The 18,332-nt window shown below is 40.3% G+C and overlaps 3 protein-coding genes across 4 annotated transcripts; 1 reads left to right on the top strand and 2 right to left on the bottom strand.

Moving 5' to 3' along the window:
• Positions 1 to 96: 96 nt before the first annotated feature.
• Positions 97 to 4,638, bottom strand: zdhhc11 (zDHHC palmitoyltransferase 11). The gene is made up of 11 exons (XM_085802084.1): positions 4,291 to 4,638; positions 3,225 to 3,443; positions 2,576 to 2,754; positions 2,355 to 2,456; positions 2,117 to 2,241; positions 1,859 to 2,014; positions 1,648 to 1,766; positions 1,512 to 1,561; positions 1,356 to 1,419; positions 1,198 to 1,273; positions 97 to 864 (listed from the first exon to the last, which is right to left on the bottom strand). Exons 2-11 carry the CDS (start codon positions 3,441 to 3,443, stop codon positions 722 to 724), a joined length of 1,233 nt encoding a protein of 410 aa, XP_085658210.1. The 5' UTR covers positions 4,291 to 4,638; the 3' UTR covers positions 97 to 721.
• A 532-nt stretch (positions 4,639 to 5,170) lies between these two features.
• Positions 5,171 to 11,146, bottom strand: brd9 (bromodomain containing 9). Of its 2 annotated transcripts, none has more exons than XM_085802081.1 (17): positions 11,007 to 11,146; positions 10,141 to 10,358; positions 9,919 to 10,056; positions 9,695 to 9,824; positions 9,536 to 9,593; positions 8,666 to 8,810; positions 8,410 to 8,520; positions 7,810 to 7,997; positions 7,540 to 7,672; positions 7,297 to 7,372; positions 7,073 to 7,168; positions 6,817 to 6,949; positions 6,599 to 6,710; positions 6,404 to 6,460; positions 6,186 to 6,291; positions 5,609 to 5,779; positions 5,171 to 5,478 (listed from the first exon to the last, which is right to left on the bottom strand). In XM_085802081.1, exons 1-17 carry the CDS (start codon positions 11,053 to 11,055, stop codon positions 5,378 to 5,380), a joined length of 2,022 nt encoding a protein of 673 aa, XP_085658207.1. In that variant the 5' UTR covers positions 11,056 to 11,146; the 3' UTR covers positions 5,171 to 5,377. The 2 variants fall into 2 exon arrangements, with proteins under 2 accessions (XP_085658207.1, XP_085658208.1); XM_085802082.1 differs by having other exon boundaries at positions 7,810 to 7,934.
• Positions 11,147 to 11,523: 377 nt separating this feature from the next.
• trip13 (thyroid hormone receptor interactor 13) lies at positions 11,524 to 17,685 on the top strand. Its single transcript, XM_085802083.1, has 13 exons — positions 11,524 to 11,621; positions 12,541 to 12,700; positions 12,794 to 12,920; positions 13,256 to 13,311; positions 13,396 to 13,486; positions 13,582 to 13,654; positions 13,742 to 13,805; positions 13,908 to 13,994; positions 14,174 to 14,280; positions 14,407 to 14,560; positions 16,266 to 16,378; positions 16,494 to 16,563; positions 16,651 to 17,685. The coding sequence occupies exons 1-13, from the start codon at positions 11,548 to 11,550 to the stop codon at positions 16,744 to 16,746; spliced, it is 1,272 nt and encodes a 423-aa protein (XP_085658209.1). The 5' UTR covers positions 11,524 to 11,547; the 3' UTR covers positions 16,747 to 17,685.
• The last annotated feature ends 647 nt before the right edge of the window (positions 17,686 to 18,332 follow it).

Raw genomic sequence — 18,332 nt, 5'->3', positions numbered from 1 at the left:
AAGTTCTCTTTGATGTACCACCAGGGCCCAACTTCCTCAGCAGATGTGAGTATGAAAAGCATCCAGGTGAAGAAAGAAGAAAAATGGACCAAATAGTGTGTATTTATATTCTTTACTATTAAATTTTAGCTAAAAATAGACATAAAACAAAAGTGACTTTAAAATATACATATTTTAAATTTTAAAAAGCTAGCATCTGCTCCACTTCATTCAATAGTGCATGTAAGGCTCTCTCTTTCGTCTAAAAATAAAATTACAAGGTTTACAGAACTTGATACCCATCTGATGTACAATCTGTTCAGTAAACTCCAGTAACACGTTTCAGCTTTTAAGGAAGATGCCAAAATACACGCACTTTATCTATCTGACGGGTAGTTGAACAGAGGCTAAGCTGGATATAGGGGTGGACTTTGACTCTGTGTGCAAGTTGGTGTGATAAAACAATGCTTTAAATAATTCAGTCATAAAAACATGTAGCGTAAATAAAAATAAAACAAAACACAATAACAGGTCCACAGCTGTTCCATCTGCATATAAAATGTCCACTTGATGAAAAAAAAATCCATCTTGTGTATTTAACTGTGGGGCCCAAACATTTTTTTGTCCATGTCAACAACAGGTCCATGATTCTGTGGCTCAGTTTCATGAAGCATGACTCCTTGATAAACAGTTCCAGGAAACAGCATATCCTGATATGCTGCCATGCAGACAACAGTCACAGCTAAGTAGTGTCTGGAGTCATCACTGAGCTGCCCAGAGGGTCCTGCACTCCAGGGACACCGTCAGCAGACTTCACGCTGGGCCACTGGGCCTCTTCATCAGCATCAGGGTTCCAGCCTTTGATGTCACTCATAGGCATTTCCCCTTTTACATACAAGAAAAAGGAAGAGAAACCTATTAGTTACGGACAGCATGAGCTCATGTTTCTTTTGTAGGTATATTTATAAGCTTCATGAACAAAAAACCCATAATCTGTATAGAAAACATGTTACAGTATATACGTTTACAGTTGAAATATAGAAACACCTCAATGAAATGCATTCAAACTGTTCCACTATAAACACTAGGAAACACAATGTGATTACTGTAGACAGTGAGTAGTGGTGATTGTAAAGCATTTCTAATATTTATTCTCTTCTATCTATGCAAATGAAACAGACATGTGTGAGACAGTGATGAGTGAGATCAAATACGTACTTGTGTTCTCTTTGGGATTTTCTGTGCCGTAATGAAAACTATTCTCCTTACCAGCTGATTTCTTGAAATTTTCCATCTAGATTAAAAACAAATTTTTACTTAATGTTTACCCATTTACTGCAAGAAAAGGGGGATGTACTGCAAGAGGACATGCTTACCTCTGTACATATGGACTCTGAAAGTCGACTGCTGAGTGGGCCGTTATTGTCAAAGTTGCAGCTGCTGCAGGAAAACCACAACTGCCATGATCATCTTTCTCTACAAAATTAGCTTTCATAATAGTTTAACAAAAACTGTATGGATTTAGTTTTTACCCTGAGCTCTGGGATAGTGTTGGCTCACAGTCAATCGTTCCCTCTTGGCTCTGTGAAAGAAAAAATATGTTTCTGTTTTTACTGACTTGTTAAAATGAACAAATGATAGAGAGTAACAGTAAAAGGTCAAGTTCACCTGTGGGGCTTTGTTATGGGTTTTGTCATCATTAGTTTTTCCTGCTTCAGTGTCTCGGTTTCTAGCTTCTTTTTGACGCTGCATCTTTACATAATCAAATGTGCTTATTCCTTTATAAACTGTGTTGACAAGAGAACACAAAATTAGGGAGAACTAATGAATTAGGAGAAAAGGGCACTATGAATAGTCTATTTTGATAATTGTGACTCACAAAGGTAAAAGTGAAAACCCAGAAGATGGCAGAGCAGCAGCAGGCAGGTAATGCTCAGCATGACTGTTACGAAGGCTAATATAAGGAGACCCGCTGAACTAGTCTTCACAGGCGCTAGTGGTAAAAACACCAGCCAGGTCCCATTCCCCAGCACACCTGCACAAAGACACATATAAGGTTTTTAATGATGCTAATGACAAAAAAATATACAAGGCCATTTCTATTCAGTCAGATACAGGAAGTTAAAGATTGACTCACCACCAAACTGTGGAGCAGTCCGTAAACTGCTTGGGTCCAGGTAATGCTGAATGAAGATGAATAAGATGACAACAACAAGGAGGAAGGCACCTAGTGTAGCTGAGCTTAGTGCCACAAAGAAGTACCTGAAAGAAGCACACAAAACCTGATGTTAATTTTTTATTTTATTTTACAGCAGCAAGCCACATCATAGGGAACATATAGTCAGACACAGAAATCAAATAAAATGTCTTCTTACCAGTAGTTTCTGCCACCCACACATGTGTTCATCCATTTGCAATGGTGATCAAAGTCTTCCACACACTTATTGCATATGCCACAGTGTTTTACTTTGGGGCCACTACATGAAGGTCAATTAAGATTAACATCATTAAAACACAGTTTTTACACGATGCAATGATGCATCAACTCAGTTAAAAAGTTGGATCATATTAAAACACAATAGCTGCGAATACATACACATTGACTTCACAGAGATAACAGCGAAGGTCCTGGATGACATGTCGTTGCTTTGTGCTGTCAAAAAGTGGCATTGGCCTGGAGTAGCTGTGTTTGGCCCTGACACTGGCATCTGCGGGGTCTATGGTAACAGCTGCAATATGGGTAAAAAAGTGCACAATGAAGGTAATGCCTGTTAGCTGAACATAACAAGAGTCAAGGAAAACAGCGCTATTATAAGAGAAACATACTGGAACACGTGTAAAGTGCAGATTAGTAAATGTACAAGAAATGCGAATTGCTGCACACAAGTGGATCTTTTGTGTGAGAAATAAAGTCGGGTCTGAAGAAATCAACTGTCTTTACAGCTGAGTGAAGCCTCAGTTAAAGAAACTAGTGTGTTGACATCATGCAGTTTCAACATGTGACAAAAACACCAGTGATTATGTCTTTTGGGCTTCATAGAGACCACAGAGGCAGAGACAGAGTCACGTCTGGTGTGACTGGAGCCCATACAGAAAGCACACACAACAAAATCCTTGTCTTGTAACCAGCAGTGCAAACAAACCCGTAGCAGAGGCTAATACTTGCTCCATATTCAAATCTGAAAGCCCCACACTTAACAGTCAGATACAATGACAGCAAGGTTGCAGCTGTGTGATAAGGATACAGAATAGAGCACGTGGTTCCACGGCAGAGGCAAAAGAGGGATGTAGATGCCGAAGCTGACTATGGCGAGGTAGCTGTACACCAACCAGCCGATCACTTGGAAGACTTGTGGTGGCCACGACCATCCGTTCCTCCTGGGAGGTTTGGAGGAGACCAGTTCGTTTCTGCTGCTGGCCTGCATGGGAGATGTGCGTCTCCACCGATGGCTGAAGCAGTTCATCTAGGCAGGACAAGGAGACAATAAACAAAGTCTGTAGAGTGTGTCCTGCCAGCACCTTCACACATTCGCCTACTACATGCACATCTAGCTCCAGCTGTGTGTGTAGCCACATTTGCAGGGGAAATGAGTTAGGAAAATGAGTTGAGCATAATGATAGTGACTGTTCATCCTCACACAGACCTAGACTCAGACTGCATTCGTTTTAGCTAGGGTGTCTTGTGTCATTGACTTAATAAAAACCTCTCTAAACTTCATGTGGATGTAATTTATTGCTAGATTTTTGTGTGACCAGTAATTTAGCAGCTGAGTGTATACAATGATAAGGGTAACTGGTGTGTTATTCATCTTCAGACATGACAAAAGGCAGCACTACATATGAATAAAAGAGGGGGATGTTACATAGCCTAACGTTACCTTACAGAAAACAGCTGATCGAGGGTAAAAGTCACACCAAGTGCATCATCTCGTCCTGTGAAAAACCCTTGTAATCACATGTTTTGCTCCTGGCTTTAAGCGTGATTCAACCCTTGAGCTGTACCAAAACTCACTCCACCATATTAGCTACAGACTAGTTTAAAAGTAAAACTATATTAGGGCTTTAAAAGCCATCAATGATGATGTTTTTCATCGCTAAAAGGCCAATGAGTCAAATTTAAGGCTGGCTGCCATGAAAAAGGGTCTGTGGCTGTTGGGTTTGTTGTCTCTGTTTTCCTTAACAACTACGAGCTAACGCTAAGTTAGGTTTGATTCACAAGCAGCGCACGGTTTAAAATGAACAATAAAGTCAACAATAAGATACAGGATAACAGGTGTGTGTGAAGTTTGAATTAAACGAGGAACTACTTACTTTTTCCAGTGAAAGGCAGCGACCGTAGGGTTAAAAATAAATAAAAAATAATAAATAAACGCTCCTGTTCAAATAGAAACGCAGATTTCCAACGCTTGATAATCCATCATTAGTCACGTCAGCCGGACAGGTGCGGCAAAACAAAAAAGGGGAGAAAGTGCAATTTACATCATAAACGAGCACAGTCCACCAGGTGAACGCGACAAAATTGATTTTAAAAAAGTAAAAGTAAACATGGATAAAATGGTTCACCGTCCTTGGGTGTGACAACGAAGGACGCGAGTGAGAAGTTGAAGAATCAACTCACTGAGTCTCTGCGGGTCTCACCAGCGCTATGGAAACTGTCCTGCTGCTGCGCATGCGCGGTGCGGCTCTCCTCGAGACGCCCTAGGTCCCTTTTTTTTTTTAATGTGGCCCTTCACGGACGGAATAAATAACGCATACATCTGTCTTGTCAAAATCAATTCCGTGCAAATTCTTCTTCACACTTAAAAAAAAAAAAATACTGCAAGATCCTCTGCTCACGTGAGAGTTAGAGGAACCAGAGATATAGAAACGTTTCTATATCTATGAGAGGAACTGCAAACTGATATGCGCATTTCACTTCTTCTTTCAGTTGCTCTCCTTTATAGTTGGCCTTCATCCTCAACTTTCTCAGTCTACAGTGAAATGGATTTTTTTTTTTTTTTAGTTTCCCTGCATTGTCCTCACATGTTGTGACATCTTACAGTAAGTAGAAATCAGATGACTCAGTGGTGCGTCCTTCCCAAATATAAATGAACTCAACGTGGGTGGGAATTACTGGTAGAAGGTTCCTGCATTTACAGCTGCACTCAGTGAACTTAATGCAGCTGATGACAGTTAATCCATTTGCCACACATTTATAAATACAAGTGCAAGCATTTATTTTTCAAGTGTTGCACCGATACAAAAACATACAATTACACTACAAACAATCTGTACAATCATGATCAGTCTTTAAAACAGGTCAGAGGCTCCCGATGTCACCACAGTGTTTAAACAGTGCCGACAGTAGCCGCCGGTGCTGTTAACACCAGGATAAGAAAATTGCAATGAGTGTGTGTGGTCAGCTGTTGGCCGTGCTCTCTGGCTCCGGAGATTGCAGGAACTCATATGGGTCATGAACCATTTCCGACTGGTCTCCAACACCCAGGTGTGATGGGCTCCCTGTGGATCAAAGCAAACATGCTTCTTAAGTAGTTGTTCCTATGTTACTGTTGGTGGAAATGGAGCACACTAATATGACGTTTAACACAATACAACGGTCAAATTGTGCTACTAATGCTTGCTCAGATACCTAGGTGGTGTTGGTCCCGCTCTGAGGCATTGGAGAGAGACGACAGGTTGGACGAGGGCCTGGAGCCAACTCTGTCGACCTGAGCCTCCTGGAACTCCTGCAGGAGTTTGTCTGCATCTTCAAAATGCTGCTGCCCTTCTTCATTTCCTGGCTCTTTTTTCACAGTTTTACCTGTCACAGCAGAGTGGGAAAGGAATTTAAGAAATGGAAGTAAATGCACACAATGAGAAAATAAGGGAAATATGCATACTATTAACTCTAATGGTTCATCAGCAAGATTTGCCTCGGCCACTATGGTGCACCACAGCGACATCATGACAGGTAATTGTAATATTATTGTCCTTTGGGGTCTTTTCTTGACACAAGCTTCAGGATAGTGGAGCATTACGAAGATATCGTCCCATTAAAGATGTTGTAAAAACACAAGAGTTTAATGGGATTACAGTGTGTATGTGGCCAAACACTTAACTGCCCTCAGGCCTCGACTATCAGCACCATTCCATTACTAGCTTAATTATGTTATGACTGGATTACTGGGTATGTAAATACAGCCAGGGTGTTGACAGAAGATAATCACCTAGTGAGTTAAGCATGGAAATATCCAGAGACATATCAGGATAGCTCTTCATTGACATGAAGTCCAGGACTGAGCCACTCTCACCCAAGCCAGAGCTGTCTGCCATCTGAAAGGAAACACACAGCATGAGTCAGACAGCCAAGCATGAGCAGCCAAGCACAACATTACAAAAACTGCTTAAGTCCGGTGTCGTCTTTAAAAAAAGTAATATAGCGTACCTGTATGTCACAAATGTTGGACTTGGTTTCATCAGGTTTCAGCATAATGTTTCTTTTCTGAAACACAGAATGAGTCTAATTTAGACAAATGCTGTATTTCAGAAAAAGAAGAAAAAACATCAACAATCGGGGTTATGTGGTGGATAAACTTGATTCACACAATTAACGTAAATCGCTCGAGTACATATCATATACCTGTCTGATCTGATTGACAGATTTAGTGTGATCTCCTGCGGTCATCTTGTCCAGAAGACCATCTACCCAGTGCTTGGTGACACTTCCACAGCCCTTGACAAACTCCTGTACACTTGGAGTGATAAAAAAAGAAATAATCAAAAGCTTAATTTGAAGACAGTTTCATTTGTAGTGTATATTTCACATCTACGTTTCACAGAGAAAAAAAAATCCCCTACCTCAAAGCACATTGTACCCCTGTGTCATCTCCGTAGGCTGAATAGAGCATGTCCACCTCATCAGGCAGGAGGTCTGGAAAGACGGAGTTCTTCTGAAGGCTCTGGGTGTTGTAGGCACTGCTGAGGAAGGTCACTACAGAAAACACGACAAAAGCAGAACAATTACAAGCCATGGACATACAGTATGTGGTAGTGTTGTTATTGGTGGAGCAGGATTATCAAAATAAATATTGTGAATTAAACCATGAAGAGGTACCTTTGTGTCTCCTATCATCTTTGAAACCTAGTGTTGTTAATCCGGGCAGAAGCTTATTTGAAAGAGAACTCAGATCCACTTTATGGGTCTCCTCTTCTGCAAAAAAAAAGGAGAAGAAAAATGCCTCTTAAACAAATATTACATATTTTTGCTAACATGGTGCAGATATTGTAAGAACACTGGGGTTTTAAATATATTTTGTCAACAGTGAAATGACAGCAAACCTTCTGCATCAGGATCCAGCTGATTTACAACAGTATACAGAAGAGAAGCATCTGATTCTTTACGCAAGTATCCCATCTGGAAACAGAGCCAAGACAAACAACACACTTTGATCAAGATGAAATTTGGACAATCAATCCTTCCTACCACTACAAAAACTTTGCCATTTATGTAATTGAAACTATCCATAGCTGGTAGAAACATTATGTATGGGTGGCGATACACAAATTAGTAAAGTGGTAGACCTTGGAGTTTGGCATGTATCTGTTGATGCGATCCCGAGCTTCATCTGCAGAGTGTTCAACCAGTGCCAGGACATGCTCCTCCGCCGTACTGTCAGTCAGGCTGCAAGCGTTTCCCTCTGGTTCATACAGGTAACTGAAAAAAAAGGTGAGACAATGTTACTGGATTGTTATAGTGACAGGGAGCTTTCAAAAAACAAAACAAAACAACAACATTACAAATACGGACAATCTCAAACAAACATTTAATTTGAGGTGACAAATGAGGAATACCTGATGACTTCCTTCATGTCTTTCACTGGCTGTTTCTTGGACTTCTTTGCCGATTCCACTGGGATGGGGATTATCTCTGGAGGGGTTACGTCAGCTGCAAGGTCTTCATCTCCCAAAATGGCTGCCTGCTGGGTGAAATCCATGTCTTGCATGAAAGACATGCTGCGCTTTAGGGCCAACAGTCGTTCCTGTACGCAGAGCGCAAGGAGAAAAAAAGTACCAACATTCAATCTGCTTGAATGGAAATGAATGTGAGGGACAGTAAGAAGTAGCTGCTGACAGTGTTTCCCATACATTGATTTATTTGTGGCGGCCCGCCACAATATCAACGCCGACCACAACATATTGATTTTCTTCTTTTTTTCACTATTTCATTTGGGTAAAATGTTACCTCATTGTAGAGCTGCACACAAAGTAGTTGGCAAAATATTTGCAGTGGAGCACCTTCTATATGGTCCCGGTCAGCTCACTCCACAAACATAATCTACTTTTGTGGAAAATGTTGGCTGATAACTACAGTGAAGTTGCAATGGTAAAATAACAGTTATAACATTAAATAGATTGTAACGTTTTTGTCTTTCATCCGTGTAATGACATTACCTTGCTCATCATCTTGAATCCTGTATGCAGCAGTTTCTTGGCAGCCTTGTAGTACACTGTCTCCGGTCGGTTGTACACCATCGCATTGTCACACATCAGTTTAAAGTCTGCCTGAAGACAAAAACGTTTTCAAACAGGTATGAGGGTGAATGTTGTTCACACACACTGCTATCTTGAAATTGATGACACTACAAAAAAGTATTCACCATCCTTGCTCTAGATGTGATGGTGAGAACGTGTTGAAAACTATCCTCACCTTGAATTCTGTTACCGTGTTGTAGTCATTGTTTCTAATTTTGTCTTTCATGGTGCTGAAGTCCATTGGATGTTTGATGATCATTGAGTAACCAGGAGCGATCGCATCCGTTACTGGAAATGAGAAGAACCCATGTGGGTCTTTCCTGGAAAGACAAGTGATGCATTTTCTGAGTTATTCAGCACAGAAACAACTTTTGAACTTGTTCAGTCGTGTCTGTTGATGATGGTGAGATTGTTATTTGTCAGGGCAATATAATCAGTGTGAATGTATCTTCCCGTGACGTGATGCATAAGAGTCATAACAGGGCTTTATTCACATTTTGCAATCTGTGGTTAATGCATCTGCAACGTTTCCAGCCACAGCAGGTCTCAACCACACAATTTGAATAGCGTAAGATGGACTATGGACCAAAAGCCCATAACAACAAATGGAAATTTAGCTATTTTGGGGGGCGGGGGGTAGGGAATATGAAAATAAAAGAGGTTTGTCCCCTTACGCATGTACTCAACTAATTTCATATCCATTTACCAACTAAATAATGGGACATGTTGCATGCAAATGTGACATTTTGACATGGGACTGGCATAAAAATAACAAAAACAAAGCAGAGGGAGTGTTCTGAAAAAAACGTCCTCACGCAATAGTGTCAGAATGTCAACTAATGTTTTTATGACTCTAATGCTCACAAACTTTGAAATCTCTAAAAAGGTTTATTATCAGATCATTGGTCAGACTGAGTTTAGTCTTTATCCTTCTGTATGAATATCTTACTGGTTAAAACATTTGAAAAAACAAACAAACTGTGGGATCCAAAGGACAAAGGGGTAAGATCAAAGGTGAATGCAGAAATAGGAGTTAATTCCTCACCTCTGCAGCTGACGTAAAAAGTGCTCCAGCAGCTGTTGACGAGGGGTGGACTCATTTTCTACAATGTAGAAGCACAAGTATGCAGCTATTTATTAATACATTAACTGCTGAAATTCCCTATGAAAGGAGTCTGATGTGCCCATATACAGGTTGTTTTACCTTGTTGTGTCCTGCACGCTCTGACTGGTCTGTCTCCTTGCTGCTCCACTTCCACCTTCACACTGGGGTGAAACTCCTCCACTTCAGGCTCTATCTCAAACCTCTCTTTCTTTTTTTTCTTCTCTTCAGGCTGATGAGAATCATATGAGAATGCACATGACTTACTGAAGATAACAATAAGAATTTAACAGTGATATGTTAAGGTTTGAATTAAGTTTACTCACTTCTAGTCCAGTAATGGTTATAGTTTTTGTCAATGTGAAGGGTTCAACTGGCCCAGTAGCAGGACCGGCCGCAGCTGCAGCCGCAGCTGCTGCCTCCGATTCATTCTGCTCTCGCTCTCTCTTCTTCCTCTTTTCCTCCTGTGTGATGAAAAATCACTTTAAACACATGATGGACCAAACAATGCATTAACCAGGCAGACAGATGTTCCTCTGTCCACTAACCTTTCGCCGTCGTCGCTCCTCATCATCCACATACTTGTCTTTATCCTTTTCAGATTTCTTCTTTTTCTTCTTCTTCTTCTCTTTGTGGCGTTCTCGCTCGTGGTCGGACCTGTCGTCGTGGTAGCTGTCGTGGCCTGAACCAGAGAGCTCCGTCACCTCGCTTCCTCCAACTTTGAGCACGAGCTTTAGGGGCTTCTCGAGAGCCTTGTCCTCAAAGTCTGCAATCAAAACACAAAAGATGAGGGTGACAGTTTGTGTTAGGTAAAAAGTTATGTGAGGCATAGGTCAGCATGTGGGATGACACAAAAATTGATAACACTGCAGTCTGCAGATATGATTTTGTAATGTCACAAATTAAATATGAAAAGAATACTTATGGTTATAACTCCTCTGTAGAAAGCTTTCTACTTAATGTTATGTGATTGTGTTGTGGTCTCCTCCTGTGCTGCTTTGTTGAAGGTAGTCAGCAAATGTTTGTGGTTTGAGGTAATACTTTTACTACCGTAATACTATTTTTTAACCTTTTGATTGTTTCATGAATGGTTTTGTGATTAACCACACATCAAATTAATTTTATATGTCAAAACGATATAGTTATGAAAATCAGATGTAACCTTTCGTACTAACAGTATTCACTTATTACGACCTATAACCACAGCCAGAAAACAAACGGAAAAAACAACTGAACATCTTAAAAATCAAAATCATAAACGACTTTTTAATGTTTTTTCCGCATCCTTATCACGTCGTTATCACTATTAGCTCGCTAGGCTAAGGTAACGTTAGCTAATAACAACAAGGCTAGCTGGAACAAAAGCGGTGCAATAAAAATAAAAAACCAAGCAGTAAACAATGCACTCAGGTACCATCGACTGTCCTCCACTCGGGCTTGTGTTTCTTGTGCTTTTTCCCCATGTCTCTGTGTTTATATCTGAAGTGTTATGCTTTTTCCAATAATGTTGCTGCAGGTCGCTCTGGTTGTAGCAAATCTTAGCAACGAAGAAGCCGCTCGCCCACCGGAAGTACACACGGTTTACTTCCGGTGTAACGACTCAGCGCGGTGATTTCAACAAATTGGTTTCTGTCAGGGTCGAGGAGGACCGACGGTGCTTGTTTTTCGTGAGTAACACAACTTTTATTGATGCAACAAATCAGATTTGAAGCTTATTAGCGTAAGGGAACTGTTTTGGGGAGGGCGTTAGTTAGCGTTAGCAAGCTGTAGCGTTAGCAAGCTGTGTTGGCTAGCTGAAACAGCATCAACTTTCTCAGCTAACGAAAAGTAAAAGAGTTGTGTTGTTGTTGTTATTGTTCTCGTTGAGACTGAACACATACCTGCCATAATAACACTCACCTTTGCTGCTGTTAAATGTGTCAGTGTGTTGCTCTGGTGTCCACGGCTTTACAGGAATGGAGGGTGACAGGATGGAGGTGGCGAACCAGAAACAAAACATCAATGTGGAGGTCCATGTTAAATCTCGCAGGTGGGTCAACTCAGGATATTCAACCGTGTGTCAGTGTCAGTGCCTAACTTAGTGCGTTGATGAAAACAGTATCAGCCCTGAAGCGATGTTGTAAAAGGATCTTTTCTAAATCTAGTCTCAAAATCTAAATCTATAGTTCACATTGTGCCCCTTTGATTTCTAGTGTTTTGTTCTGTGTACCACTTTCAATGTGGTTTGCACACATACAAAGTAATGGGGTAATAATATTTAGCCAAGTTAGAAGAACTGTAAAGCTGCAACTGACAATCGTGGTCTTTATGAAAAGGTCGGATGATTATTTTCTTAAGATCTCATTGACCTGTGAATAAAACATTATCATTATTCCCTGAAGCTCTGAAGAAAAATACTGAATACCGTATTCATATTTGAGGAAGTGGTTTCCTAAAACAGTTAATGACTGATCAGCCTATTTCACCATGGGGAAATTGATTGGTTTCCCAGTGCCTGGAGTAATAATAAAACTACCTGTAACATAATGGGGGGTTATTAGGAGTTGACTAAAGGTACAGATCCTTCCACATATGACAGATGACAGCTAGCTGCAGGGCAGAATCAGTCAGGTGGAATAAAATTCATTAATATGGTGAGGTCTAATATATAGTAACATGTTGAGGCTATTGGACATTTATACTGAATGGAAGTTATTTTTTGTTACTTCCACACCCCAGAACACATAAACAGGCTTGTCTGGCAAGCTTGTTTGGTTTTGTCATTGTATTTCTTATTGTCTTATATCAAAACTCAATATTGGTATCGGTACAGTATCAGCCATCAGTGTTAATTTGCTGCTGCTGGATATGAATTACTTCAGTAATGTATTTGGGTATATTCATGCATCGCCCAATTAGAGTGAAACTTTCTAGTACATCGTGTGTTTCTGTTCTTGTCCGTCTTTCAGCACAGCGAAATCGTCTGAGGTGAGGACGCATGTTCAGACTCTTCTGAATCGCCACAGCATGGTTTTTGGAAACTACAGATGGACAGAGTTTGATGAAGGCTTTCTCCAAAATCACGTGGAGTCTGTTGCTATAGTTGATCTAGAGGAAATGGCAACACAGGTATGTGATTATGGTTTTCCTTGTCAATTGCTGCTTTTTCACAATGAGGTAATAATACTTTGCACTTTTGTTTTTTTGGGGGTTTTTTTTCAGCCCCTTGATTTGAAAAGCTGCTCTGTCTCCATTCACATCTTCACTCTGAATGAGGATGCACCGAGCACGCTCAGTTTGGAAGATGATGAGGAGCTTTCAGCAGCAAATCACTGGTTGTTGCCAGCAGGTAACAATGAGCATGTTGGAGGACAGTGTGTTGACTTGGTGTGATGTATTTCCAGCTGAGGTCAGTGAAGGAAGCTTACAGTGTATACCTGTAGGTTACCACTTACACAGACAATGTAGACATACAGAGTGTGTGCATCTGTGGTAAAGTGTTAAGGACATTAAGAATACGAATGGATGCTGGAAAACATGTATGTATGATGTTTAAGGTGCATTTTGAATTGTTGTATTTTCATTACAGCTTTGTGCTGCTACAAACAACCTCTTTTCAATGTCTCATTAAAATTTGATCTTGAATATTTCCCTGAAATGACTTGATGTGCTTTTTTTTAACAGCTGAATTCCATGGCATTTGGGAGAGTCTGGTATATGAGAGTGGAGTCAAAACCCAGGTAAATAATGATAATAATAATAATGATGGCTCCAGAAAATGGTGAATTGACTCTTATACTATTAAACTTCACATTTCCTTTCAGCTCCTGGATTATGTCACAACAACAATTTACTTCTCAGACAAAAATGTTGACAGCAACCTGATTTCATGGAACCGTGTTGTGCTGCTTCATGGTAAACCCTAACAGTAATGTTTTTATTAATTTGAGGTTGTGCGCAATATGTAACCAAAATAACTGCTTTATCGCTCTGTGTTTGGCCACACTTAGGTCCCCCGGGCACAGGGAAAACGTCACTGTGCAAAGCTCTTGCCCAGAAGCTGTCAATCAGACTGTCGAGTCGGTAAGGCAATCCTCATTTTAGTGAAACCACTTGAGCAGTAAATAATGCCTGCTCTTTTCATTTCACCAAACACTCCTCTCCCTGCAGGTATTCTTATGGCCAATTTGTTGAGATTAACAGCCACAGCTTGTTCTCAAAGTGGTTCTCAGAGGTACACCTGGGCTTCTCTTTTTTATTAAAGATTGTTTAATTGGAGGATTGTCGAGATTAAACTGATAATATTTTGGTAGCTAATAATGCCTCTTTGTTACAGAGTGGCAAGCTGGTCACGAAAATGTTTCAAAAGATCCAACAGCTGATTGACGACAAAGACGCTCTTGTGTTTGTTCTGATTGATGAGGTAAAAGATCCACTTGTTGGAAACTGCCTTGAAATCAGCATCGACTAGTCTGAGTCCCAGAAATAAGTCCAGTCAGTGCATGTGTATTTGCTTCTAGTCAGTGTTCATTTGTATTGTATGTTACTAATTCCTTGTTCAGGAGGGTTTCTGCCGTGACTCAGACTGTTTCCTGTGAATAGGTGGAGAGTCTGACAGCAGCCAGGAACGCCTGCCAGGCAGGAACTGAGCCCTCTGACGCCATTCGGGTGGTCAACTCTGTTCTCACTCAACTGGATCAGATCAAACGGTCAGAAAGCAATAGATACACAAATACATATGCACAATATTTAGATATCCCTCCTTAAACCGATTACTATTTACACTAAAAATTCTTCCATTAGACTCTTACTATTTGTTTGTTGTGTGTTGGCAGACATTCAAACGTTGTGATCCTGACGACTTCCAATGTGACAGAGAAGATTGACTTGGCATTCGTGGACAGAGCTGACATCAAACAGTACATTGGACCCCCGTCTGAGAAGGGCATCTACAACATCTACCTCTCCTGCCTCGAGGAGCTGATGAAGGTAACTGAACGGTGTAGCAACAGTACCAAATTTTTCTCTTATGCAAAACACATTCTCTCGGTGTGCTGTATGTCCATGGTCAAACTGTGCAGAAATAATTTCCAAATTAGGTATTATTGACAATATTTATTCAAAATTTGGAGTTTTGTAGAGATACTGTCAATAATAATGTCAGTGTCTGTGTTTGTCACATGACACAATTGCAGTGGCATGTGGTACAAGGCCCAGCAGGGGGAGTGGGCTGTCTGGTAAACGAAGAGTTGATGGATCTCTGGCCTCTCCTCTAATCAAGTATCTAAAGTGTCCTCAGGCCCAGGTCCTTACAATGCAAGGCTTGCAACCATTTGGTTGTGTGAGTGGCTGCAATGAGGCCAAACCCTGTTGAATATAAACACTGTATACAATGTGTAAAATATCCAGATGAAATGTTCCCACAGTTTCTATCTCTGTTTAGCAAACAATACTTGGGCCACACTAGTAACATAAACTGTGGTGTGAAGGCATGTTCATGTGCACTGAGCTTGTCAGCCTCCAGAAATGGTGATCTATATCATAATGTATGAGGTTTGTGTCATGTTGCCAAGCCTGCGCACTTTGGATGTCTCTTTGCAATCTTGTTTAACAGACGTAAGTTTTCTTATGTTGACGTTTACATGCATCTATTCAGTGCCGGTTGTATAACAAATTGCCTAGATGTTTAGATATGTGTCCCCGTTGGGCTTTGGTGTTAATCACTGGGACAGATAGCCTAGAAATCTAGACGCACCCTAGCGGCAGCAAATATATTTGCTCCGCAGGTCAGTCTAGAAACGAGCCATAGGAACTTTTTGAGTCTCGAACACCGTTTGGTGTTCACCAATCACAGCGCTCTATCTGTTTAGAGAGTCGTTGGGCGGGCTTAACGCGATGACGACATACTTGCGACGGTGAAAAACAAGACAAGATGGCTTGGCAAAGGAATCATTTGAATCGGCGTTGGCATCAACTTTGAAAGAATTAAACTTGTCATTTTCTTTAAAAGTTGAGCAAGAAACTGCACTGAAGTCATTCATTTCGAAGAAGGATGTATTTGGTGTTTTGCCGATGGGATATGGGAAAAGTTTAATCTACATCATCCTGCTCTTTGCTCTGATTAGTTGTAGCGCTACCCTATTGCGTGCAGAGGCAGTTTGAAAGACAGCCTTCATCCCGCCCCCTGGATTGAGCCGAGGTCTACCGGTCGTTGCCAGACTACACACTTTAATGATATAGTCTGGCTTGTCAGGCTATGGGACAGATGGTTCATGTTTAAAACCCTGACTGTATACCAGTTTATCCCAGTTGTCAAGAACATTAAGAAAACGGAAATGAAAACAACATTTCGGCAACAAAACGACAACAAAAACCCGTTTGACAGTGACATCTATGACAGGAGTGAAGAGGCCCCCTGTTGGTTTTTTTCCTATTCCTTATTTTTTCCCAACTGTTTGCATGAAATATGATATTTTGTCTCAGTAATGAATTTACGAACCAGTTAAGATGTTGTTGTTTTTGCGTTACACAAGAAAAATATAAATTGCATGCATCACAACAAAATAGTTAGATTTATTTTAATTTTTAGAAAATGGTCTAAACAGTGCAGAACAAAACTTTTAATTCAAAAGAGTGAGTTGAAAAATTTGAATATCTAATGTGTCTACGCGTAATGATTTGTGATTATGTGCAGTGCCAGATCATTTACCCCCGGCAGCAGCTGTTTACCATGTTTGAGCTTGAGACAATGGGGTTTGCTCGGAGTGAGGTGTCTGAACACAGTCTGAACCTGAGGAACATTGCTCTGTGAGTACAGCCTCCCACAATGCAATAGCACCCAAATCACGCTGTCTGTGCCATGCTCATTACATCAAGCATCAGTGAGAACTGAAACAGCCTGAGGCTACTGTTTTGTTTCCAGGAAAAGCAAAGGTTTGAGTGGAAGAGCGCTCAGGAAGTTACCGTTTCTAGCCCATGCACTGTTTTTGAAGGTAAGTATCAGATTTTGTTGTACAGAGTGTAGGCAAAAAAAAAAAAAGAGTCATATTGTTTTTCTAATACAGTTCATTTGTCTGCAGTCACCAACAGTGACCCTGGAGAGGTTTCTGGAGGCTATGGACCGAGCGGTGGATAAACAGAAGGAGGAAAAAGCTAACCTGGTCAACAGTATCTGAACTCATTACAGAGCCCAAAGGCTGACACATGATTGTTCATGATTTCTCAGTTCCTGTTTGTTTGTAGTTTGAAAAACTACAACCCTGATATCATTTTTTTTTAAGCTTAACAAATTAATTTGGCATCACTACGTGAAACGTATTCTTGGCAAGTAACAATGTTTTAACAAATGCTATCTATAACATCAAAGTCTTCATTCAGGTAAAATTGTTGGTGCTACAAGACCAAGTTCATGTCAGTTTCCGTAAAGACAGTTTGGTTTAACTTGAAGCACCTGATGCTTGAATTTTTCTATATTAACTGTTTACTATTTTCTCCAAGTGTTGGATGTTTTTATGTAACATACAGCTTTAACCTCAACACTGTTAACTTATATTGGTTGCCGTGTTAAAGGGATAGTTTGAATATCTATTGACATGGTGCACAGTGCATTAGCTCAGTCTGTGGATAGTTCTTTTTTTGGAGGTATCACATTGAAATTGCAGCTTGTCAGACAAAAGAAAAACATTTAATAATGGAGTCTGAGGCCTCAGTGGACACTGAAATATCAGATAAGGTAAAGGCAATTTTTTGTGGAAGGTTATAGTACATTTTTCAGACCTATGTTGTGTATTACTTTCTTTTTTTTCATTAACTGGCCCATTTTAAACCACTTATTTTTGTCTGTTGAGCTGCAAGTTCACAGTGGTGCCTCCATGAGCTAATATCTATGTGGCACATCAGCTTTTGTCAGGTAACGTGAACTGTCTCCTTAACATGCATGTTTTTGTACTATGTTCATGATTTTTAAAAAGGGCAATTCGTTCAAAGAAAATGTTTCTTTTCCATTGTCAGTTCTATATTTATGCTAACAACCAATCTTCTTTTAAACTCATGTTCATGTGCTCATTGCAACTTTATTTTGTATATAACATTGTAATAAACAGTATTTGTTTGTACTTGTGTGTGAAGCAGATTTTTTAACAGAGCCTTGGGGCCACCACTTGGTGGCGTACATATGCTGTCGTACAGTTTTACACATGGAAAGACTGATTTTATATAGTATATTTTATGAGATACATGATAATCACAGTAAGGGCAATAAGTGAAAATGCCCACAGCAATAAAAACTGATTGCAGTTGACCTTGGGCTTGTCTCATGCAATAGAGGAATAATGTTATCTGAATCTTGCTCAGTAAAACCAGAAACCTCCATAAACATAAAATGTAAGTGAGCGAATCTGGAAGTATAAATGGAACAGCTCACACCATAGCATGAGGATGTGTGGTGATATGTTTTTTTTCTGACTATGTGTTGGGTGTCGTTTGACTCAAAAACACAAACTGCTGAAAGATGACTTGGTTTTGAAGTGTAACAGTCGTACGCACAGTTTACATGAACAGATCAGAGGCTCCATTGTTCATATGAACATGTTTTGCATTCTGTGAATGCTCCGCTGTTTTGCATGTCAGCTGCCGGGTTCAGACAATGTGCCCTTTGTTTGTTGTTGGGCAACAGCTTTTTCACTCCACCACTTCAAAGGTGGATTCTGTAGACTGTTCCTGAATGTGAAAGGAAAGCAAACATTGAGTTCATCTTTCTTCA

Source organism: Trachurus japonicus, chromosome 16 (assembly GCF_045865225.1).
Source record: "Trachurus japonicus isolate A0001 chromosome 16, Traja_1.0".
Taxonomy (NCBI): domain Eukaryota; kingdom Metazoa; phylum Chordata; class Actinopteri; order Carangiformes; family Carangidae; genus Trachurus; species Trachurus japonicus.
Note: the sequence above shows the minus strand (reverse complement) of the source record. Positions and strands in the feature narration are given on the sequence as shown.